Source organism: Diospyros lotus, chromosome 2 (genome assembly GCF_014633365.1).
Source record: "Diospyros lotus cultivar Yz01 chromosome 2, ASM1463336v1, whole genome shotgun sequence".
NCBI classification, from domain to species: Eukaryota; Viridiplantae; Streptophyta; class Magnoliopsida; order Ericales; family Ebenaceae; genus Diospyros; species Diospyros lotus.
This window is the reverse complement of record NC_068339.1, coordinates 38,833,113-38,858,901: the sequence shown is the minus strand read 5'-3', so window position 1 is coordinate 38,858,901 and position 25,789 is coordinate 38,833,113. Positions and strand designations below refer to the sequence as shown.

The 25,789-nt window shown below is 35.2% G+C and overlaps 1 protein-coding gene and 1 long non-coding RNA gene across 3 annotated transcripts; one reads left to right on the top strand and one right to left on the bottom strand.

Moving 5' to 3' along the window:
• Positions 1–1,649: 1,649 nt before the first annotated feature.
• LOC127795483 (shikimate O-hydroxycinnamoyltransferase-like) lies at positions 1,650–23,521 on the bottom strand. 2 transcript variants are annotated; one of them, XM_052327183.1, is made up of 2 exons: positions 22,862–23,521; positions 1,650–2,594 (listed from the first exon to the last, which is right to left on the bottom strand). In XM_052327183.1, exons 1-2 carry the CDS (start codon positions 23,267–23,269, stop codon positions 1,680–1,682), a joined length of 1,323 nt encoding a protein of 440 aa, XP_052183143.1. In that variant the 5' UTR covers positions 23,270–23,521; the 3' UTR covers positions 1,650–1,679. The 2 variants fall into 2 exon arrangements, with proteins under 2 accessions (XP_052183143.1, XP_052183142.1); XM_052327182.1 differs by lacking the exon at positions 1,650–2,594 and adding an exon at positions 20,370–21,319.
• LOC127795484 (uncharacterized) lies at positions 9,356–11,940 on the top strand. Its single transcript, XR_008021801.1, has 3 exons — positions 9,356–9,404; positions 9,924–9,980; positions 11,812–11,940. It is a non-coding gene; the product is annotated as an uncharacterized LOC127795484 (long non-coding RNA).
• Positions 23,522–25,789: the final 2,268 nt, after the last annotated feature.

Genomic DNA, 25,789 nt, shown 5'->3' with positions numbered 1-25,789 from the left:
TGTTAGGTTTGTATAGAAATATCACTAATACTCGAGAGGGAGTGGATTGGGTTATTTTAAAAAAATTGATTGAACTTAAAAATTCTTTTGATAAAAAATGAGATTTTAGTACAAGTGAGGATTATTAAAATACTAGGAACAATAAATGAAAGAAATAGTATAAATAAAGAAGAGACACAACGATATATAGTGGTTCTGTTTAAACTAAATCTAATCCACTATCTTAGCTTCTCACTAAGGATTTTTCAACTAATCCACTAAAAATCTTCTATCTCTCCTGATAGACCCTCTAGCAAAAAGTTAAGAATTTACAACCTCTTGCTAAACCAAGAAAGCCTTCTAATAACAAGCTAGGTATCAAAATTGTCCTACAAACAATGTGGACCCTCTAGCAAAACAAGTTAGGAAAATACAATCTTTTACTTAAACAAGCAAGTCCTCTAACAATCTTGCTAGAAAAATCAAGAATAAAACAATATGAGATGATCTAAGAGTAGACACTCTTAGTTACAAGTTCTCTCAATATAAATACAAAATTTGAACAAAATAATACAAATGATAATAAAGGCCTGTAGAGAGAAAAATGAAGAACAAATAAAATAATTAAGGTCTTGAAAGAATGAACACTTGAAAGCTTGAAATCAATCATCTCGATTGCTTTGAATCACCCATTTGATTTGTATTTATAGTACATTGAGAGCTCATTCACGAATCTTGTCGTTGGAAGTGAAAATAGCACTTTAGGTGAGTGAAAAAACTAGTTTTTGGTGTTCTGTGACATAAACGATCAACAGATTAGTAAAAATTTGAAAAACGATCGACAGATGAGTGAAAATGGTTCACAGATGATTTTGGTCAGTCGATAGATACAAGGCAAGTATTCTGTCTGTCAACAGAAAGGAGAAAATCGATCAACAGTTGGAGAATAATCGGTCGACAAATTACTATATATATTATTTTATGCACACACATACACGAGAATTTTTAGATGGAGTGGTTTCATACCCATACTTAAAATAATTTTGAAAAATAACTCTTTGAAACATTTTTAATCAAATAAAAATCATAATATTTCAAATACAAATTTATTTAATTTTCATTTAATAATTTTTTTAATCAAATAAAACATAATATTTCAAATATCATTTAGAAGTTTATCCCAAGATATTTTGGCATTGGATTTAATTTTTATTCAATAATTTTGAACAAAATATTTCAAATGTCATCAATAAATTTATAACAAGATTATTGACATTTAATTGTGAGATAAAATTAATTTTTATTTTGGTACTTAATAAATCATATAAAAAAATTTAGAATACCAAAATAATAAAAAATAATAAAATAATTACATCATAAAATACAATTAAATTTCATCATTAAAATCATATCAATGACAAAAATATCAATCTATATAAAGAGCATGCATAGTCTTTTACCTTTGAAATTTTTTTACTTCCTTTATTTAATAATTCAAAATCAATTTATAAAAATCATTTAAAAAATTATTTTAAATCTTAATACTTATTTTTGCAAATCTCCATAGTATAAGAATGTAATTAATTTAGTTTTCATTTTAATAAAATAATACTTGATATTAAAATTAATTTTTGTTGAAAATCATAAACTTAACTTATAACTTAAGAATGAAAACCAAATGTTATTTTTTATTATCAAAATTAAATACAAGAGTAAAACATTAATATGTCATACAAAAACTTCTCAAAGCGTTCCATGTGTTGAGTCTGTAGGCAGATGACCACAGACAGGCTTCCATCCTTGTTTGGGCTTGGCAATGCATATGCCATCCCTTCGTAGGCAATCCCACCAGGCCCCATGAATATGGGGCGTCCCCACCCGAAGTCTGCGTCGTAAATAGGCAGCCTGACCCAGCTGGTTAGCCCCAGATTGGGGCACCTGTATGTGTGGGCTCCTCGAACCAGAGACTTCAAGTCCGGCTGCAGCTCCAAGTAGTCGAGAGCTGAGTTGAGGTACTCGTCGTCCATCCGCACCAATGCGTCGTGAATTCTGCTCGCCGTGTACCAAGTGGGCTTTCCCTGGAGATCACCGGCTAAGGCAATTGGGGTGGCCGTGAAAATCACGTTGCCAAAGTAGCCCTCCGGCAGCGTGGGCTGTTTCAGCCTGGCCCTTCCACTTGTTGCGATGTACAGCTTGGTTTCTTGGTCATCTGCCAGACCCCGGGCTTTGCACACGCTGCGCCACACATGACCTGCCAGAATTTCGTACGAGCTGTAGCTGACCGTGCTGCCATCTTCTTTGGACTTGGCCTTGAGAGCGTTGAGCTGGTCCCTGCTGAATTTGAAAATGGAAACTGTTGTCTCAGGCTCGGATTCAGATTGCTGGGGAGAAGTTTTCATGGCGGGAGGCGGCTGGTACTCGATGTGTTCAAAAGCAGGCTGGGGAGGGTCGCGCGCGCGAAGGAGGGTCCGGTCGATGAATGGTGGGATTGTGAGGTCGAGACCGCGAGCCATGTCGGACCATGTGTTGATAAAGTGAAAGGCGGAAGTTCCATCGACCACACGGTGTTGCGTTCCCACACCAAGCGATGCTCCCCCACATTTGAAATATGTCACCTGTTCACAGGGAAACGCATAATCGAATATCCCAACTGATCAAGATCCCGATATTGAATGAACACCATAGCTAAGAATTAAAGCTAGCCAGGAGTTTGAGATAGAAACTACAAAACTAAGGCTGCAATCTCTTTATTATTTTAGGTCATTTTGAGATTCCAATTTTTTAAAATACTAAAAACGTGTTTCTTTTACAATTTTTAAAAATAATTTTTTTTTTATAAAAAAATCCAAAATAACAAAAAGTAATAGCCAAAACACAGAAAAAAGGAAGCAAATTCGAGAAGCCCCATGGAAAGCATGTGGCGAAGGCAGACATTAAAATGTATATATTTCTTAGTAACATATTAATATTAAATAATTTTAATTTATTAAATAATCAAATTTATTGAATAAAATGACATTAAAAAATTATTCTCAAAATTTCAAACATAACTCGTTTTCTAATTTCTGTTTTGAGAAATAATTTTTTAAAATGACAAACAAAATGCATTTTTAATTTTTTGAAAATAGACTATCAAATTAAAAAACTGAAAATGAATTCAAAAATTAAAACTAAAAACTAAAATTTAAAAAGAATGCAGTCTAAAATTCTGCTGGTTGTGGTTGAATTTGAACCCACAAAATAAAAGAATTTAAAGTGAAACCTACATAAAGTCTCATTTCAAATGACATTATATGAAATCCCTCTATTCAAATACAAGAAAGAGATTCCAATACCGTCATGCATCATACCATTTTTTTTTTTCCCGACTAGTCATTGTTCATGACATCAACCTCATAACTTATAAGATCATAAACAAATACCCAAAGCATGCCTAACCAAGCTTTAACAAATTTGGAATTGTGAGGAATTGCTTAGAGAACACCCAACGCGGAGGCGAAGCAATGCGTGGATGGGCTGTGACGATGGGTTGAGAAGGAAGACGTGAGATAGGTGATATTGATGGCAAGTATATTTATTTAAATTTGTTATTAGTTTAAATATTATCTAATTTAAAGATAATGCTAGATGGCTAATTTGGCCGATAACTTTTTGGGAAATTCTATTTACAATCATAGAATTTGCTGTCTGTAACAATTTTAACTAAAATATTAAATTTTACTATTTACAGCTACATTTATTACTTTTTATAATTATTTACATACTAAATATACCCTTCACACACTCAACCCTCAAAAACTACACCCACACATATCAAACCCTATTCTTCTTCTCCTTCTTCTTCTTTTTCTTCTGTGACAGCGCCGCCAACTTTGCTTGCCTCGCCCACTTTGCTTGCCTCATCCAGCCTGTTGGAGTCCCTCAGATCGCATAACCAGGTAAAAATTTTACCTTCTAATTTAATTGATTTCATGGTAGATGTAATAGTGTTGGGACTCATCGGAGTTCCCGACCGACGCTTGGTTAGCGCTCGAACTTGGGTGTTCGATCGGGGGAACTGGCACCCCCCGAACCCAACTGTTCGGGGGAAGCCCCCGCCCCCCGAACAACAAGTTTCGGGGGGCTGGGCTCCCTCGAACCACGTTTTTCGGTGGAAGCCCCGCCCTCCGAATAGCGAGTTTTGGGGGGCTGGGGCTCCCCCCACTACAAAAAAATTGGTATTTAGCGGCGGTTTTCAAAACCGCTGCTGAACCAGCCGTCGTGGAGCATTTAGCGGCGGTTTTGACCAACCGCTGGAATAACCGCCGCTAAATCACTGATTTTGCGGCGGTTTTAAAACCGCCGCAAAATCAGTGATTTAGCGGCGGTTTTTTTTAATTTTAGCGACGGTTTTAAAAATCGTCGCTAAAATTAAAAAAAATTAAAATTTTTTATTTTAGCGGCGGTTTTTAAACCGCCGCAAAAATTAAAAAAATTAAAATTTTAAAAAAATAAAAAATTAAAAAAAATAAAAATTAAAAAAAAAATTAAAATTTTAAATTTTAGCTGCGGTTTTAGAAACCGCCGCTAAAATTAAAAAATTTTAATTTTAGCGGTATTTTTTAAAACCGCCGCTAAAATTAAAATAAAATTAAAAATTTTACTCTCTCACCCGCCCGCGCCCACACGGTTGCCCACCGCCCAGCCACGTGGCCGCATATCCGCCCGCCACGTGGCGAGGCCTTCCCCAGTTTCGAACCCACAACCTCCCATATGCCATTGCATGCTTGAAACCGCCTGATCTACCAACTTCCCTTGTTATATAATTACATATATAAATTATATACCACTATTTTTCAGAATTATATTTTATATTTTTTAATATAGAAAGAAAAACATTAATTAATTTATCATTTTTTAAAAGAATAAAGGAATAAATTAAAAATAAATTAATTGAATTAAATTAACTAAATTAATTTATTAAAAATAAAAAAATTATATATATTTTAAAATTATTAAAATTTTGTTAAATTTATTTTTATTTTTATTTTTTTAAATTAAATTTTTAACTAGTGGTGAACCAGTGTGATATGTGGGAGAGTTTAATTTAAAAATAAAAAAATAAATTTATTATTTTAAATAATTTTAACTAAATTGATAATTATAATTTTTTTAATCTTTAATCATATTGAAAAAATTTAAGTTTACTTAATTATTCACTATTCAATATGCTAATGGAGAACACTTTTAATTCAATATACTTATAATTTTTTTTATTATATTATATTTATTTATAAATAAATATTATAAAATCTATAATATTTTCACTTAAAGACGTTGGTTATTTTCTATTTATTATATTATAATTATAAATATAAATTAAAACTCTTAAATATGAGTAAGAATAAGTTTTTTCAGTAATAACAAAATTTTAAAAAAATGAATTTTGATTTCTTCCATAGTCGTAAAAATGTGATACCTTAAATATTAATTAGCATTGAAAAACTCTAATACTTGACAACCCTAATAATTGACATTTGGCAAAATACTTTATTTGACTATCATATTTTATTATTATATAAATATACATAGAATAAAGATATAAAAATAATATATTAAATAAATAGATACTTTTCTATGACTTAATTAATAGTTTAAGTTGTCTATTAATATTTCTCATAAAATTCATGTAAATTTAATATAAAACAATTAGCATTGAAAAACTTGTATATTTAAAATTTATTATTAATTTTACATAATTAGTATATATTATTTCGAAACAATTGAAAAATTTAAATTATTAATGCAAATTACAAAATGTAAATTATTAATGTAATAAGTATTAAATGCAAGTTTTGGGGGAAAATTTTATTACTACTTATCATTTCAAAGCAATTGAAAGATTTAAATTATTAATGCAAATTACAAAATGCAAATTATTAATTCAATCAGTATTAATTGTAAATCATTAATGCAAGTTTTGGAGGAGAATTTATTTTTTGAAGACTATCCTATTTTTATATATGTAAAGATGCAAATTACAAAATGTAAATTATTAATGCAATAAGTACTAAACGCAAATCATTAATTTGGGGAAAAATTTTATTACTATTTATTATTTCAAAACAATTGAAAATTTTAAATTATTAATGCAAATTACAAACTACAAATTATTAATGCAATAAGTATTATTTGTAAATCATTAATGCAAGTTTTGGGGGGAAATTTCTTTTTCGAAAACTATCCTTCTTTTATATATATAAAGATGCAAATTACAAAATGTAAATTATTAATGCAATAAGTATTAAATGTAAATCATTAATGCAAATTTTGGGGGGAAATTTCTTTTTTGAAGACTATCCTACTTTTATATATATAAAGATGCAAATTACAAAATGTAAATTATTAATGCAATAAGTACTAAATGCAAATCATTAATTTGGGAGAAAATTTTATTATTATTTATTATTTCAAAACAATTGAAAATTTTAAATTATTAATGCAAATTACAAACTACAAATTATTAATGCAATAAGTATTATTTGTAGATCATTAATGCAAGTTTTGGGGGAAAATTTCTTTTTTGAAAACTATCCTTCTTTTATATATATAAAGATGCAAATTACAAAATGTAAATTATTAATGCAATAAGTATTAAATGTAAATCATTAATGCAAATTTTGGGGGGAAATTTCTTTTTTGAAGACTATCCTACTTTTATATATATAAAGATGCAAATTACAAAATGTAAATTATTAATGCAATAAGTACTAAATGCAAATCATTAATTTGAGAGAAAATTTTATTACTATTTATTATTTCAAAACAATTGAAAATTTTAAATTATTAATGCAAATTACAAAATACAAATTATTAATGCAATAAGTATTATTTGTAAATCATTAATGCAAGTTTTGGGAGAAAATTTCTTTTTCGAAAACTATCCTTCTTTTATATATATAAAGATGCAAATTACAAAATGTAAATTATTAATGCAATAAGTATTAAATGTAAATCATTAATACAAATTTTGGGGAAAAATTTTATTACTACTTATTATTTCAAAGCAATTGAAAATTTTAAATTATTAATGAAAATTATAAAATATAAATTATTAATACAATAAGTATTAATTGTAAATTATTAATGCAAGTTTTGGGGGGAAATTTCTTTTTTGAAAACTAAATTAAATATTTTAATTTAAAAAATCACCGCAAATATTAATTTAAATATTACTACTTTAGTTTAAATATTTTAATTTAAACTTAATTATATTTGCATTAATATTTTAATTATTAATGCAAATATAAATTAAATATGTTTTGAAAAATTGCCGCAAATATTAATTTAATTTTAATTATAAATTATTTAATTATTTTTGAATTTAGCGGCGGTTTTTCAGAAACCGCCGCTAAATTAAATTTTTTAACGAATTTTGCGGCGGTTTTGAAAACCGTCGCAAATATTAATTTAATTTTAATTTTAAATTATTTAATAATTTTTGAATTTAGCGGCGGTTTTCAGAAACCGTCGCTAAATTAAATTTTTTAACGAATTTTGCGGCGGTTTTGAAAACCGCCGCAAATATTAATTTAATTTTAATTTTAAATTATTTAATAATTTTTGAATTTAGCGGCGGTTTCTGAAATTTAGCGGCGGTTTTTCAGAAACAGCCGCTAAATTAAATTTTATTTTTTAATTATTTTTTAAATTTAGCGGCGATTTTTTGAAAACCGCCGTAAAATGTAAAAAAAAACCGCCGCTAAAATAGTATTTTGCGGCGATTTGCAAACCGCCGCAAAATTTCATTTTTTGCGGCGGTTTTAGAAACCGCCGCTAAAAAACCGCCGCTAAAAATCAATTTTTTTGTAGTGCCCGAACCACGCTGTTCGGGGGGCAACTTGTAATTTTATATTTTATATGTCTTATACATATTTTATATTTTATAATAGTTATAGTTATAATAATTTATGTATATAATAGTTTATGTAATATAATTATGTATAATTATATATATAATTATAACTATATATATAATTATAATTATAACTATATATTATAATATATAAAATATATATTTATCTCCTGAACCTTGAGTTTCAGGAGAAATCAATTCTCGAGAATTGATTTTCTACTATTTTATATTTTATAATAGTTATAGTTATAATAATTTATGTATATAAAATATGTATGTATATAATAATTTATGTAATATAATTATGTATAACTATATATATAATTATAATTATATATTATAATATATAAAATATATATATCTCCTGAACCTTCAAGTTCAAGAGAAATCAATTCTCCCGAATCTCAAGGTTCGGGAGAATTGATTTTCTCTTATTCTATAGATTCAGAATTCCTTCAATCTCTTGAATTTTGAGATTCGGGGGCTGGGAGATGCCCTGAATCCTGAAGTTCGGGAAAATCCAAATCGCCCGAATCCCAAGTTTCGGGGTATCCCCTAGGCCCCGAACCCCGGGGTTCATAGCTTCAAGGAAGAGTATTTTTTATTTTTTAATTAATTTTATTTTTTTAATTCATCACTTATCTATGTAAATTATGTGATTTAATTTATTCGTAATATATATAAATTATGTGATTTAACTAGTGATCGATGTTTATGATGTTATAAATTATGTTATTTTTAAATATAAATTATGTAAATGCATGCTATTTGAAAATATTAAGAAATTGTTTTAATTTTCAAAATATTAATAATTTTCTACTGTTTTATATTGATTTACTATAGTTGCTGCTATTTGAAAAAGTGATTGTGGCGATGATGGGTGAGAAAATGGGTGCACGCGCTTGAGGAGTAATGGTGGGTGGTTGATTTTCAACGATTTAAATGAGGGCAAATATGAGTTTTCATTTGAGGATATTTTAGGAATATTAAAAGTAGGTTACGGAGAGTAAAATATGTGGTTGCAAATAGAATTTCCCCAACTTTTTTGATAACTTAGTTAAAATTACATATCTACCTTATTTCTAAATGACAAATTTACTCTTATTTTTTCAGCTTAAAATTAAGAGTAATGTTATTCGGCCCATTTAAGTGCCCATCGAAGACGAAATTACTATTTTACCCATTAAGTAAATTACAGAAATGACCCTGTTAAATTTAGCGGGATTTGGCTCCCTACCCGACAGCTCAGTGCGTCACTATCTTCTCTCTATCTTTCGTTTGCTCCCTCTCGTTCTCTCATTTGAACTTCCCTATCGCTCAAGCTCACTCTCTCAATCTCACCCTCTTCTCTTCTCTCTCTCTCTTTCTCTCTCTTTCTCGTTCTCTCTCGTTCGGCCTTCCGTATCCCTCATGCTCGTTTCGGCCATTGTGCGACCTTTCTTCTCGGATCGAAGATCAAGGTCGTCGGCTCCCGCTGCGCGACTTCATATCCGGCCATTGCACGTCTCCATTGGCTCCGATCTGCAAGCAGGTAAGTCTTTTACACATTTTAGTCATGTTTTTCAGCACATATCCATCATATATACGTATATGTGCGTTTTTAGGGTTTGGCTGGGAATTTATGCTTAGATCTAGGGGAGATTGGGCCGTTGGATCTTGATTGTTTTTGGGTATGTTGGTCGATGGGACTTTGGGTGTCGGGTGGTTGCCTACGATCACCGGAAACCACCGGCCATCGTGGTCGGTGGCGACTGGTAGTCCGTATTTCTGGCCAAAAATTAAAATTTGAATCCATGAAAATCCAATCGTTAAATGTGGCAGCGATTGTTGCTGGTTTAGGATGTTTTTGGGTTAGCCCATGAACTAACAAGGGGCTGGGTCTGGCCCAGTTGTGGCAGACCTGGGTTAGGTCCAAAAACCCAATCTGTTCCACCCGTTCCCCTCTATTGGTGGAATTTCTGTTTCTCTCGTTTCTGTTTATATATTCATGCACCATATTATGCATCTAATAGATTATTGACTTTCTATAATTTTTTAAATTTTATTGTAGACAATCAATTCTAATTTATGAGACGAAGGAAAGCGATATTCCCAATGAGTAACATAGGTATGCATGATTTTTTCCTAAATATGGCAGAGTTTCCTTGTATAAATAGATTGATGAGCTAACATATTTGTATCTATAAATGGTAACTTTATCACATAGAATTAGATAAAAAATGTAAATTATTCAAATGTGGTACGGCCTTATTTAGGTAACATTGTATAAAACAAGAAAAACAAAATGTCTGTGTTTGTACCTTGTGTTTGTACCTTGTTTTGATATAGTAAATCATATGTTTATGCAAATTATATATAGGTAAGATTGTATTATCTTATGTTTGTACATTGTTTTGATATAGTAAATAATAATGTGCTCCCGGAATCAGTCGAAGATAATGAGGAAAATTGCCAAGTTAATGAAGGTCCATTAAACAACGAAATATCAGGAGAACATAGTGATCTTGTCCCTAAAGTTGGAATGAAGTTCAATGACGAGAATGAAATTTATGAATTTTACAAGAGATACGCTTACCATGTTGGTTTTCCAATTAAAAAAAGGAATTCGAAAAAGGGTGAGGATGGGATGGTAATATATGTGGTCTATGCATGTAGCCGAGAAGGCAAAAGAACTAGTCAAGCTAGCACCTAGATCTGGACCTAGTCGAGAAGGAAACGTTTGGGAACCATAGTTGCAAGGCTTCAATTCTTTCAGCCATACATGACGTGGTGTACGAATCACATAGTCTTGAAGTATTCGAGCAAGGATGGAGTTCAATAATTTAGAAATATGCACTGCACGATAACGATTGGTTGTCTGGACTATACACACAAAGAGCTCGTTGGGTGCCATGTTTCTTGAAAACTAGTTTTTGGGCAGGGATGTCAACAACCCAACGGAGTGAGAGCATGAATGCATTTTTCGATGGTTATGTACACTCAAAAACTTCATTGAAGCAATTTGTTGAACAATATGAGCGGGTAATGAGGGCTAAAGTTGAAAAGGAGTTTCAGGTCGACGTTAAGTCATTTCTCAGATGGTGCCATGCGCATCGAGGTATCCCATGGAGAAACAATTTCAAGAAGTGTACACAATCACAAAATTCAAGGAGTTTTAGGATGAGTTCACAAGGAAGATGTATTGTGAGGTTTGTGAGGTCATGTCTATCGAAGAGGGATTGCTGGGTACGAGGTGCAGGAAGATATCATATTTGACGAAAGATTCAAGGAGAAAAAAATTTCAGTTGTTATTGACAAAGAGAAAGGCGATTTTGTTTGTACCTGTCACATGTTCGAGTTTATGGGAATAATTTGCAGATATATTGTCATAGTATTGATTCGAAGTGGTATCAAATCACTTCCTAACAAGTATATCTTAAGGCGATGGAGGAAAGATGTCAGTAGATCCTACACGAGAGTGAAGATCAATTACAACGGTTGGATTAGTACGCCTAGCCAGTTAAGATATGATAAGTTGTGCAGTGTGTTTGCGAATGTTGCAGACTTGGTTGCAGATGAAAAAGATCATACCAAGGCAACTATGGAATGGATGGAATCTCAATTAACTGCATTGAGTATATCTAAAACGAAGCCAAGTTATGGTAGCAATATACATGTTGAAGATAGTGTGCAAGAACAAATTCTTGATCCTGGACAGGCCGCTATAGCTTCAAGCGGGCACATTTTTGATCCAAAATGCTCGTAGACAAATGGAGCCCCTAGGAAGCTTTGTAAGAAGGGCCCATTGGAAACGAGTTCCAAGAAAACGAAGAAAGGCCCAATGGAAACGAGTTTCAAGAAAGTGAAGGTATACTTTAATATATTTTTTATTTACTTGATAATGTAGTGCTTGAATTCCCAATTGTAATGAATGACTCTTACTTTCATTTGATGTCCAGATGGGATCCTCAAAAGTAAACCAAGGCAATGCCCCCATGCAAAACATTGTTGAAGACGGTCAAGCATTCAGTGAAGGTTTTACACAAGAAGCATAGTATCACGCTATGACATCGATTTCGCACTCACAATTAATGGTAAGTACTTTGATGAGATTAGGGTAATAATTTAAGTTGTCATTTTTTAAATCCTGGTGCTTTCTTTTTCTTTTGCAGGCATCTTTTGATATGGTTTGGCCCTTCATGCCAATGTACATGCCCCATCCTTGGCTCGATGACAACCCACCAGATGTTTGAGGCATTCATTCCAAGTTATACTCACCAGCCATCCCGACCATCTTGTTTTACTTATTCTTATTTTTTTATGTTTTGTTCTTGCATTTTATTTATTGTATAAACGTTATGTCAAGTCAGCATATTATTCTTCTTCCAATAGGCATGACGTTTCACTTTATCTTGCAAGCGATGGATATGGAAGTACATAGATGGCCAGCATCCAAGATGGTTTCAACGAGCAATGAATGTTGGGTTGAGTAATTCTATCTCATGCTGTGTTTTTTTATGAAAATTATGATTAATTGCTTTTGTTGTAGTGTTGTAACCCTTGGAGTTATTGCGGATACCCTATGTGTGTGAGTGTGAGTGTGTTTATAGTGTTGTTAGCTCTGTGCCTTTCCTCCTGTTGCTTTTCATCAAGTCAATTCATAAAGAGATATTCGAAATTTCTTATGGTAGTGTTTTCTTCAAGGTTAATGCATGCATTTGGGATGGCTGTGCATGATGATTGCAAGCTTAAATTTTTGGAGTTGAAGGCAAAAAGAACTTACCGATTCATAGTTTTCAAGATTGAGGAGAAGCAGAAGCAGGTGGTTGTGGAAAAAGTTGGCGAGCCAGCTAATAGCTACGAGGACTTCACTGCAAGTCTTCGTGCTGACGAATGTCGGTATGCCGTATATGATTATGACTTTGTGACACAGGAGAATGTCCAAAAGAGCAGGATTTTCTTCATTGCGTGGTCTTGTTTTCTTTCAGAATTTCTTTTAAGATTTCACCCATCCGGGCATCTTTCATTTTGTAAGGGGTACACGCAATAACAGTTATTTTTGTAAAGTTCGTAATTTTATTGTAAAGTTTGTAAACAAGGACATTTATTTTTGTAAAGTTTGTAAACAAGAACATTTATTGTAAAGTTTGTAATTTTTTTGTAAAGTTTGTAAACAAGAACATTTACTGTCAAGTTTGTAATTTTATTGTAAAGTTTGTAAACAAGAACATTTATTTATAAATGTGAATATTTATTAATAATCTAGTATGTGAATGTGAACATTATAATCTAGTATTCATATGAACATTTATAAATGTGAACATTTTCTTCATTGATTAGAATTTGATGTCTTTGCACCTTATCTATATGAAACGTGTACATGAATTCCAATGCAATCAATTCCTGTTGCTGAAGCTTTGGTGTAACAAACAAATAAGGCAGCAGGATTCTGCTGCCATTAGCAAAGTTTCAGCAACTTGTTGCTCTCTTGTTTTGTGCGTACGCTGCATTTATAAAACGAGTGTTATGGTTGCACACCCCTAATAATTTGTACGACACTCTGAAAGTAGGCACCAACAGAACCCAATTCAAGTTGCGAGCCGATCATGCATGAGCCAAATTCACGGTTGTTACACATTTTCATCAATTCGCGCTTATAAGCAATAAAAAGAAAAGCCCCTGAACGCTACAATTTCCATGAGCCAAATTCGCGGTTGTAAGCAAGAAAAATAAAAGCGCTATAATTTCAAGCACTAATAAATCCCTGAACGTCTCTTTTTTCATTTCAGAATAGCACATTCATATAACCATTAACAGAGAAGCATATAAGGTAAGGTAATGTATAACGCTGTTTAAAAGCATTTGGCTCATTAAAAGCATTCAGTGATGGCATCTAGATTACTCGACCAGTTGGGGCAATACATAATTACATTAAAGCTAAGTACCTAAATCTACTTCCCTTCATTTTTCATCACTCATAAACTAAGCAAAAAATATAACAATCCTAACACTATCATACCCCTAACAAACCTATTATACTCTTGAAGTTTCATTTTCAATTTTATATTTTCTTCTATAATATAGTTACGTTCTTTTCGAAACTTCAGTATCTTTTCTTTTTTTCTTAATTTTTTTTTTCAAAAACCTTGACTTGTTCTTGTAAAACTCTCCCCTTATCCAACGAGACTTCGCATAATGCTTTCTCATGAGTTGTGCGTTCATCATCAATCCATTGAAACTATTTGCAATCATCATTCTGTCCGCCAAAGTATTCAACAATTACTATAATTCATATTAACGACTTATACATTTATAAGAAAATAAATTATCTTCCAGAATCGACACCTTAAGAATTTTTTTCCAGGATTACGTTTAGTCCATGATGTGTAGGACGAAACAGATACACCGTGCTTACACACAATTATCTGATATGAACTAGATGAGTTAATTGAGGCTTCACTCATTTGAAATTGGAGGTCATGAATCCTGAAATAGTAAAATTCCTAATGATTTCATATATCCAGAAATACTTTTTATTTGTTTTACATAGTATAGGAAAACACAAGTTGATGAAGGAATTCCAAACAATCAAATTCCCATAATCTTCAAACCATAAAATACATAAAATAGATTGGAAACCTATGATTCACCAAACTGTATAAAGCAACCAAAATTCATAACTAAATTGGAAACTTCTTAAAAATGGAAGATGGTCTTCTTAATTAAGATTAGGGAAAAACCTTGAAGTTCCAAATTCAACTTTGAACAATATGAGGGTTCAACTAGCTAGACGGAAGAGATTTGTAAAAATTCTTCAAAAATTGAAAATGCAACCCCTAATTTTCATTAAATCATTAAAACATGGGAAAGATCCTAAACTGAGAGGGCCTAGATGGACAAAAAAGGATGAAAATGCTGATGGTTAGGACATTCTCAGATCATACAATTTCAAGTTTTGAAGACATGGATCAAACAATTTCAACACTTCCATTCATTCCTCACACAATAACCCAAAAGACATTGCAAGAGAATAAATAGCATAGTTACACTAAATCACAAAGAGGAGAGCAATAGTAGAGTCACACTATACAAAGGAACAAAATCAGATTTACATACTCAAATTTCATAGTCTACAAGCCGCGCAATGATTTATATCGTCTACAACCTGATAAAGACATTATCCATATTACAATACAAATCATAGGAAACTCTTACAGTGCCATCTTAACAACTAACAAGCTGTCATTTTTTCTAGTCGCCACCGGCCACTGTGGCCGGTGGTTTCCGGCAATCATGGGCAACCACTTGACACGCAAAGGCCCATCGATGAACATACCCAAAAAAAATCAAGATCCAATGGCCTAATCTCCCTAGATCTAAGATTAAAGTCCTAGCCAAACCCAAAAAAGCGCATATATGTATATATGATGGATGTGTGTTGAAAATAAAGACTAAAATGTGTAAAAGATTTACCTGCTTGTAGATCAAAGCCAATGGAGATGTGCGACGGCCGGAGATGAAGTCGCACGGGTGAGAGCTGACGACCTTGAGGTTCGATTTGAGAAGAAGGGTCGCACAACGGCCAGAATGAACTTGTGAGATAGGGAAGGTCGAACGAGAGAGAAGGAGTGAGAGAGAGAGAGAGAGAGAGAGAGAGGAGAAGGAAGCGAGAGATTGAGAGATATGGTAGGTTGAACGGGAGCTAGGGTCGAACGGGAGAGAGGGAGAGGAGAGGGTCGTTTCGAGTGGTCAAGAGGGAGAGGGCCGAAAAGTTGAAAATATTTGAGCTTTTGGGCAGGACTTCATATTGCGAAAGGTTGCGACCTTTTGGCCTGGAGATTTCACGAGATATCGCGATATCTCTTCGATGGGCACTTCAATGGGCCGAATAGCATTACTCTAAAATTAATACCCCACCCTGCCCAACTTCATCTTCCTTACCTACTCTCTCTCTTCAGCCACCCAATTTCTTCCCGCCCTCTCTTATCTTTTTCTCTCTCTGTCTGTCTCTCTCTCCTTCCCCCACTCTTTCTCGTCTGCTATACTTATTCTGGCCACCATTCGCCACCGTCGCATCCGCTTCCAATGCGGCCGCCTTCATCACTGTTCGCCACCATTAAAGCCACCTCCATCGTCGTTCGCCTCTATCGTACCCGCCGACATGGATGCCTCTATCTCCTCTCTCTTTGGGTCTTCTCGTTCTTGCCCGAGGCTTCTCCTCTTCTATGGCCGTTCGCCGTGATGTTCAAAAAGCAATGAGTCTTATGCACTATGGGTGCCCTTTTGTTAAAAAAAATCAAGCTTTATCATCTTATCACTCTTTTATTATAGCTTCTTTATGTGGGTTTTCTTTGAATGGCTTTTTTTTTTTTCTCTGGCAGAAGGAATTTTTCGAATAAACCCAGAAAACAGCCACAAGGAGGATGTGAGGAGGCAAAGTTGGAGGTTATGTTTTGAGCTCAAGTGATGAGGAAGATTCAAAGGCAAGCGTGGTTGTTCTCAGCGAGAACCCATCCAAAAGATCTAGCACCTATGACATGAAGATGGTGGACAAATTGGTGGATCTTACTATTCCATTGCTATTGCCTGTTGTTATTTTGAGCTCAAGCGATGAGAAAAATACCCAAGTAAGTGTAATTGTTCTTGGAAAGGATGACTTACAGAACCCATCAAAAAGATCCAACACCAATGATGTGGAGATGGCGGACAAAGCGGTGGATCCACATGCTTTTCCGATTCCTTTGCTTGGTTTTAGGGGAATTGTAATAGTAAACTATCATTTAAACTCATTTGTGTAGGCACATTGTTTGCTGATTCAGGGTTTATCTCTATAGCCATCCATTCGTTGCTTTTGTAAATTAGATTAAGGTTTGGAGTGTTGCTGCTCATCCGTCATTCGTTCCTTTTGTATGCTTTCTATGCAGCGAAGGAGAACCGACATTTGACAGATTCATATTGGAATTAGTCTATCTGTTATTTGGCTAAAAAATCCTTGCTTCAAGGATTTATTGGGACTCTTTAAAAGAGGTGGCCTATTTTTGTTTTTGTATTTCTACTTGGTCAAATAGTTAAGAAAAGACTCTTTCAAACAAGTTTTTGCCCACTAATTTTTTTCCTCTAGTCAAGACAATTCAATTAATTATCTTTCAATCATACAGTTTAACATCTAATAGACTAATTGGACATTTATTGCTTTAGAAAATCTTAAGAATTCATAATCATCAAAGCCATAGACGTCATTCACCTTTGAGTCCAAATTGAAAAAAACGAGCTGCATGCTTTATGACTAGAGGATATTGAAGCACCCACTAAGTTTCTTTGTACTGTTTATTAAAGCTCAATCCTCTATGAAGTAGTCGACAAGAAACAAGTTCCATCTTGCTTACAAAACATTAATGTCTACATTTAGTCGTGGAAGTCACAAATTATTAATGTTTACAAACTTAAATAAAGGAAAAGAAAAGAGTTGAATCAAGTAGCCAATGTTTAGCGTAAAACATGTCTGAAATACCCACAATTGCATTCAAAATGGAGGGAGAGAAGGCAATATAGATTTTTTCTCTTCTTCTGTGCAACTTATGCTTAGAGAAGAAGATGAAGGATTAAAAAGTAGCTAACAAAAGGAAGAGTTAAAATTGCTGAAGAATAGCAAGAGGTGGATTATTTGTTTGATCCACAACTCTGGGAAACAAACAAACAATCTCATGAAACCAAATTAAATGAGAAGACACATGTTTAAATTAAAAAGCCAAGCAGGCCTCCCAGAAAAGCCTGCTCTTTTCCATCTCATTCTTCAATGCCATGGCCAAATCAACACAAACCTTGGACTTCCTATGTTGCCCCTCTGCCTTCGCAATCCTGCTCAGTACCACATCATCGTCGTCATCATCAGCACTCCAATCCAGATTGTGAATATTACTCGTGATGAGGGGAATACCCTCGGGTCCATAATTTCGCCAATACCTCGGGCGGGCATCCAGTGGCAGCCGTGCCATGTGTTCCCTAATGAGGAGCTTCGCTTATGATTATCTTACTTGGGTCTAGAAGACATGTGGCAGATAGGCATCACCGCTCCAGTTGGCTAGGTACACAGTAAGGAAATCTCCGAGTTCTTAGGGACTGACCATCTCGCCGAAGGTCACAGAGGCAGAAGTTATCCCAAACCCTTCGGAGACAGGTGCAACTATGGAATCCTTATCAATAAGATTTTGAGAAGAGCGGAGGGGAGATCCCGAAGATCTCTATAGGATCCTTATCTCGGGAGAAGAATAAGAAGAGAGGATGAGGTAAGAAAAATGGACTTTTACTTTTGAATACAGGATAAGTAATTATACTAGTTTTTTGGTGGAATACGTCTGACTGGATCGTCGGAGATCGACTAGGGGAGCAAGTCCCCGTCTCCATTGCAGGCACACAGGAAGAGGCAGAAGAGGGTGATCGGCTACCGCATCATCAATTGGCGCCCACTGTGGGGCCGAGGCATTTTTTTTCTGTCTCTCCAACACAATAGGTTGTGACATTCTTTAGTAATCTCCTTTTGCTTTAATAGCGACAATGAGGCAGCAATCTCGAGCCGTTGGGGGTAATCCTGTTCCAGAGCTAAGTCAACAAAATTCTCCAAGAAACCCGTCGGGGAGAGATCGAAGTCCGGAGGACCCTCCACCCCCTCCTGATCGGATAGCGCTCCTAGAAGGTCAGGTGCAACGGCTGACGGAGTTACTCACGGGCTTTTTGGATCACCAGCAAGTCCAGCATTCTCGGGCGGAGGAAAGACAAGAGCCCCCAAGAGAGGAGGAGTCCTATCTGCCGGAGGCGAATCCGCGGAGGCTAGGGCAAGATGACGGGCATGGCGAGGTAGCCGAATCTTCCGACTTGTCGTATGCGTAGCAGCGGCAAGAAAGGAGACTACGACAATTGGAAGAGGAGATCGCCGCCCTGAAGCCGAAGTCTGGAGAGGCTTAGGGGACAAGGGTGAATCAGCCCCTCAGCCCGGAGATCATGGCGGCTGTACTGCTGGAGCTTCTTCGCATTTCGAACATCAAACCTTATGCAGGGACCTCTAACTCGATAGATCACCTCGATCTTTTTACCTCTCATATGATGGTGCAAGATGCCTCAGTCGCGATGTGGTGTAGGGTCTTCTTGGCAACCTTGGAAGGGCACGCATGGGCTTGGTATTCAAACCTGGCCCACCATTCTATTGCAAGTTTCACGTAGCTCCGAGGTAGCTTTCTGGCGCATTTTGCACCTCTTTGGAGGCATCAAAAACAAGTTAGGAAAATATAATCTTTTGCTTAAACAAGCAAGTCCTCTAGCAATCTTGCTAGAAAAATCAAGAATAATATAATATGAGATGATCTAAAAGTAGACACTCTTAGTTACAAGTTCTCTCAATATAAATACAAGATTTGAACAAAATAAGACAAATGATAATAAAGGCCTTTAGAGAGAAAAATGAAGAACAAATAAAACAATTAAGCTCTTGAAGTAATGAACACTTGAAAGCTTGAAATCAATCCTCTTGGTTGCTTTGAATCACCTATTTGATTTGTATTTATAGTACCTTGAGAGCCCATTCACGAATCTTGTCGTTGGAAGTGGAAAGAGCACTTTGAGTGAGTGAAAAAACTAGTTTTTGGTGTTCTATGACATAAATGGTCAACAGATTGGTAAAAATTTGAAAAACGATAGATAGATGAGTGAAAATGGTCCACAGATGATTTTGGTCGGTCGACAGATGCAAGACAAGTATTCTATTTGTCAACAGAAAAAAGAAAATTGATCAACAGTTGGAGAACAATCAGTCGACAAATTACTATATATATTAGTTTATGCACACACATACACGAGAATTTTTAAATGGAGCGGTTTCATACCCATACTTAAAATAATTTTGAAAAATAACTCTTTGAAACATTTTTAATCAAATAAAAATCATAATATTTCAAATACAAATTTATTTAATTTTCATTTAATAATTTTTTTTAATCAAATAAAACATAATATTTCAAATATTATTAAGAAGTTTATCCCAAGATATTTTGGCGTTAGATTTAATTTTTATTCAATAATTTTGAACAAAATATTTCAAATGTCATCAATAAATTTATAACAAGATTATTGATGTTTAATTGTGTGATAAAATTAATTTTTATTTTGGTGCTTAATAAATCATATAAAAAAATTTAGAACACCAAAATAATAAAAATTAATAAAATAATTACATCATAAAATACAATTGAATTTCATCATTAAAATCATATCAATGACAAAAACATCAACCTATATAAAGAGCATGCATAGTCTTTTGCCTTCGAAATTTTTTTACTTCATTTATTTAATAATTCAAAATTAATTTATAAAAATTATTTAAAAAATTCTTTTATATCTTAATACTTATTTTTACAAATCTCCATATGTATAAGAATGTAATTAATTTAATTTTTATTTTAACAAAATAATACTTGATATTAAAATTAATTTTTGTTGAAATTCATAAACTTAACTTATAACTTAGAAATTAAAATCAAATATTATTTTTTATCATCAAAACTAAATACAAGAGTGAAACATCAATATGTCATACAAAAACTTCTCAAAGCGTTTCATGTGTTGAGTCTGCAGGCAGATGACCACAGACAGGCTTCCATCCTTGTTTGGGCTTGGCAATACATATGCCAGCCCTTCGTAGGCAATCCCACCAGGCCCCATGAATATGGGGCGTCCCCACCCGAAGTCTGCGTCGTGAATAGGCAGCCTAACCCAGCTGTTTAGCCCCAGATTGGGGCACCTGTATGTGTGGGCTCCTCGAACCAGAGACTTCAAGTCCGGCTGCAGCTCCAAGTAGTCGAGAGCTGAGTTGAGGTACTCGTCATCCATCCGCACCAATGCGTCGTGAATTCTGTTGGCCGCGTACCAAGTGGGCTTCCCCTGGAGATCCCCGGCTAAGGCAATTGGGGTGGCCGAAAAAATCACGTTGCCAAAGTAGCCCTCCGGCAGCGTGGGTTGTTTAAGCCTGGCCCTTCCATTTGTTGCGATGTACAGCTTGGTTTCTTGGTCATCTGTCAGACCCCGGCCTTTGCACACGCTGCGCCACACATGGCCTGCCAGAATTTCGTACGAGCTGTAGCTGACCGTGCTGCCATCTTCTTTGGACTTGGCCTTGAGAGCGTTGAGCTGGTCCCTGCTCAATTTGAAAATGGAAACTGTTGTCTCAGGCTCAGATTCAGATTGCTGGGGAGAAGTTTTCATGGCGGGAGGCGGCTGGTACTCGATGTGATCAAAAGCAGGCTGGGGAGGGTCGCGCGCGCGAAGGAGGGTCCGGTCGATGAATGGTGGGATTGTGAGGTCGAGACCGCGAGCCATGTCGGACCATGTGTTGATAAAGTGAAAGGCGGAAGTTCCATCGACCACACGGTGTTGCGTTCCCACACCAAGCGATGCTCCCCCACATTTGAAATATGTCACCTGTTCACAGGGAAACTTATCATTGAATATCCCAACTGATCAAGATCCCAATATTGAATGAACACCATAACTAAGAATCAAAGCTAGCCAGGAATTTGAGATAGAAACTAGCAAATTTAAAATACTGAAAATGTGTTTCTTTTATAGTTTTCAAAAATACAATTTTAAAAATATTTTTTTTAAGAAAATCTAAAATAACAAAAAGTAACAGCCAAAACACAAAAAAGAGGGGGCAAATTCGAGAAGTCCCATGGAAAGAATGTGGCGAAGGCAGACATTAAAATGTATATATTTCTTAGTAACATATTAGTATTAAATAATTCTAATTTATTAAATAATCAAATTTATTGAATAAAATGCCATTAAAAAATTATTCTCACAATTTCAAACAGAAAGCTTTTTCTAATTTTTGTTTTGAGAAATAATTTTTCAAAATGATAAACAAAATGCATTTTCAATTTTTTAAAAATAGACTACCAAAATAAAAAAATAAAAATGAATTCAAAAATCAAAATTAAAAAATAAAATTTAAAAAAAATGCAGTCATTGTGAAACCTACAAAAATACAAGTCTACAAAAAGTCTCATTTCAAATGACATTATATGAAATCCCTCTATTCAAATACAAGAGCTTCCAATACCGTCATGCAACATACCATCTCTTTTTTTTTTTCCGACTAGTCATTGTTCATGACATCAACCTCATAACTTATAAGATCATAAACAAATACCCAAAGCATGCCTAACCAAGCTTTAATAAATTTGGAATTGTGAGGAATTGCTTAGAGAACACCCAAACATAACCAACCAGGAGAGGTAACTCCTTAAGTAGCTTATTTTTAAGACATTCTCAAACCCATTTTTCATAAATAGATTTTTTTTTTTTATGCTAAGAGAAAGGGGAAAACCTAATATTGGAAAAACCCTAATGGGAGGATGCAACCATATTGTAGGATTGGTGCAACTACGGATTTTGGCCCATCGGCCCCATCCTTTGTTGCAACCATATTGTAGGATTGGTGCAACTATCGAGTTCGACCCCTATTCGGATCAAGGTCATGGCAACCATAAGTTAGACCATTGGGCCCAACTATTAAGTAAAAGACAATGTAGTGGGTGGACGATCTCTCGCACTGACTTGATCAACCATAAAAACACTATCCAGGGGATTGAGAAAACCACCATTAGGCTTATCTAATAGTATCAGAATGGAAGAGACGACACGGGGCAAAAAAACAACATCTGAGTCTCACAAGACTTGAACAATTAGAAAGATAAAAACAGCTTGTTATGGTCATGGTTGGTATTCGGACATTTTTATGGGAAGACAGAGCGTTCCTAGTCGATTTCAGGCTCATCTAAATGCCCTGCGCTCCACCCTTAGTCAAATAGGGGCTGGGCCGCAGCAGTTCTTATACAGAGACGATCAAAGTTGAGTTATTAATGAGAAGCGGTCTACTCCCCGCAAAGACGATCAAAGGTGAGCTATTACTGATGCACTTTCCTTCTGATCTAGTAGGAAAGTGCATCAGTAGATTACTACCTGCAAAACGAGAAGGGGAAAGGATGAGATGCCTTTGGAATAGTCAACCGCCGGAACGAGGCTACTGAGCTCCAGAGTGGGGGCGAAGTCGCCGAAATCATCAATGGAGGCGTCGGAACCGGCCTCGACGAACAGGACGCCCTCGGCGTTGCAGTCGATCTCGATGCGGTCGTCGTCGTCCCTACCTAGCCGTCCGGCCAATGGATAGAACGGCACCAGAGCTCTGCTCAGAGCGTCCTTCATCACCTGCGCGTCGAAGAAGTTGGCGGCGCCGGTCGGACGGTAGAAGTAGACGAGGCGCGAGTGGTGGTTCACAATCACCAGGTCGACGTTCGAGATCCACAGCCGCCGCATCGGCGTCTCCTCCGCCGGCCGTACTATTGTCGACTGCTTCACCTCGATCCTCATGTTCTCACCGCCGGTGCTCTGCAAATCGATTCCTAAACGGGAGTTTGTTGTTCGTTGAACTTTCTCCTCATATCATGCCAAACGGTATCCCATATATTTATGTTCCAAAAACACTTCAATCTAAGGAACGAATTGGAAAGGGACGATGCTACGAAAGAGGGAGAAAGGAACTATTCCTGAAAAGGGCGTAACCGTAACGCGGAGGCGAAGCAATGGGTGGATGGGCTGTGACGATGGGTTGAGGAGAAAGAAGTGAGATCCGGATATTGATGACTTAAAAGTATATTTATTTAAATTTCTTATTAGTTTAAATGTTATTTAATTAAAATATCATAATTAGTTTAAATACTATTTAATTTAAGAGTTTTAAAAAATAAAAGCCTAGCCAAACATCCCCTTGATTTGGTTGAAGTGAGAGAGAGAGAGAGGTCTTTTATAAGGAAAAGGATAATGCTAGATGGCCAATCACCTTGACAATTTAGTTGACAATCTCATATTATCACGATATTTTGAGGTCAAATTATCGCGATCATTTGAAAGTAAAATAATTTGAATTCCCGCTCACTTATTCCTCTCTCTCTCCGAAGACCCAAATTGAAAAACCCTCTCTCTCCACTGAAGATCTCTCTCTATTCACCGCTTAACGACCTTCGACGTGAGGTCGCAGTGCTGCCGCCGTCAATCCTCACTAGCAACACCACCATCTCCACTTCCCGTGCTTCCCCAACACCGCTGGCCTCTCATTTACCCGCTTCTTCACCTACTCGGATCGGCCCCTTTTGCTGTCGCCGACGTCTTCTCCACCTGCCCCTCACATACTCTTTCTTTCTCGTTGCCATCGCCGCATCCGCCATCCAATGTAGTCGAATCTCCACTGTCTCCCTCCCGCATCCGCCATCAGCTGTTGTTGCCACACCTGCCCCTCACCCACACTATCTCATTCTTATTGGGATTGATAATACATTGGTGAGTTTCCAAATTGAATGCATGTGAACGTTATTGATAATAGAGACACCTTGTCTTTTCTTTTGTTCCTGTACAAGATGGATATATCACTTGTGTGTTACAATAAGTTCTCGTGTTTATCCTCATTACGAAAGCTCTTAGTAATTAGTATTGTGATCCAACTAGTAGAGAGAATGGTGGATTTGAGGCTTAGTTGGGCTAAAGGTGTTTTGGTGTCACATTTTCTGTTTTTGTATGATACCATTTTATTTTGCTAGAAATCCTAGAGTAAATTAATAATTATGAGATGATTTTGATTTTTTTTCCTCCTTGGTGATTTCACATTTGGTGGGTTCTTACTAAGAATGAGATTATCCTTGTGGGGTGGTTAATAAAGTGGAACCATTCTCATTTCCATTCTTTTGTAGCTTGGAGTTGATTCCTTGTTTTCTTCTATTTTTTTTTCCTTTGTTGTTTGTGGAATGATTTATTTATGCTTATGCCTACACTTAGTTGTTGCCTTCAATATATACATGGTTGGCTCCCCTTAAGATATTTTCTTCATTTTTTGGAAAGCATAGCTAATGTGGCTCTGATGGGTTTTATGAACATATCAGTTGTGTTTTTAAAGTTTGTTCTTTTTCAAGCCTACAGCTAACTAGTAGCAATTAGCTTTCTAATATTTTAAAATCTCATGTATATATGTTTAATCCTCATGTGATACACTTCAAGCCCTAATGAGGTGAAGCTTGAGAAATCTCATGTATATGTATTACCAACATGTTACATTTTACAACATGGGATTGACTCTGGTTTGCTACAAAATGGGCTAATATGGACTGGTGCTGTGTAATTTTTGAGTTTTTGCCTTCATTATCTGTATTGCTTATCTGAATTTTAGGGGTTCATTCTTTTGATATTCATTGTGGTCTATGTGTATATGTTTACATGGTTCATGGTCTGTGTTTGTCTGCATTTGTTTTATTTACTTCTTTTGATATGCATTTGCATTTCCAGTTAGATGTATGTGTGCATCTGCCTTTCTGTTTCAATTTGTTGATTTCCAGTTGGCTAAATAAATTCCCTCAAGGGCTACTAACACACACTGGTGCCAAATTAGGGGTATAACCTATCCTTCACAAAAAACTGGTTTGCTTGCTCTGAGGAGTGTTAGAGGATTTTTATATTTATGTAGTCTTTAAAAGTGTGATTGTGTTCTGCATATTTCATGATATTTTCAGCTTGCTTTTAGTGTAAACTATTTTATCCTTCATCTCATTTGGGTTGATGCATGAGATGTTATGGGTTTTGATTTTAGGTTGCTAATATCACTGTTCTGGGTTGGGAAAACTATCTCTTTATAAAAAAATAAAGAGGAAGGTTATATGCAATTATGGCTTTGCCGGAGCCTCGTGTGCGGTGAGCGTCGTGCACGTTTTTACAAATTATGGATTTTGCTTCCCTACTTGATTTATTGATATGGGCTTGGCTAATTGAAGGTGCTTAGATTGTGATTTGAGCAAGAATGACAGCATCTCTTACAGACAAATATAAGATTGACTAGTTCAAGCTCGG

What these genes read in the sequence shown, in the direction of transcription:
- LOC127795483 (XM_052327183.1), bottom strand. Translation starts at nt 23,269, where the DNA reads ATGAGGATCGAGGTGAAGCAGTCGACAATAGTACGGCCGGCGGAGGAG. An exon ending in TTCCCCTTCTCGTTTTGCAG is followed by an intron (nt 2,595 to 22,861) that starts GTAGTAATCTAC and finishes CCCTGTGAACAG; the next exon opens with GTGACATATTTCAAATGTGG.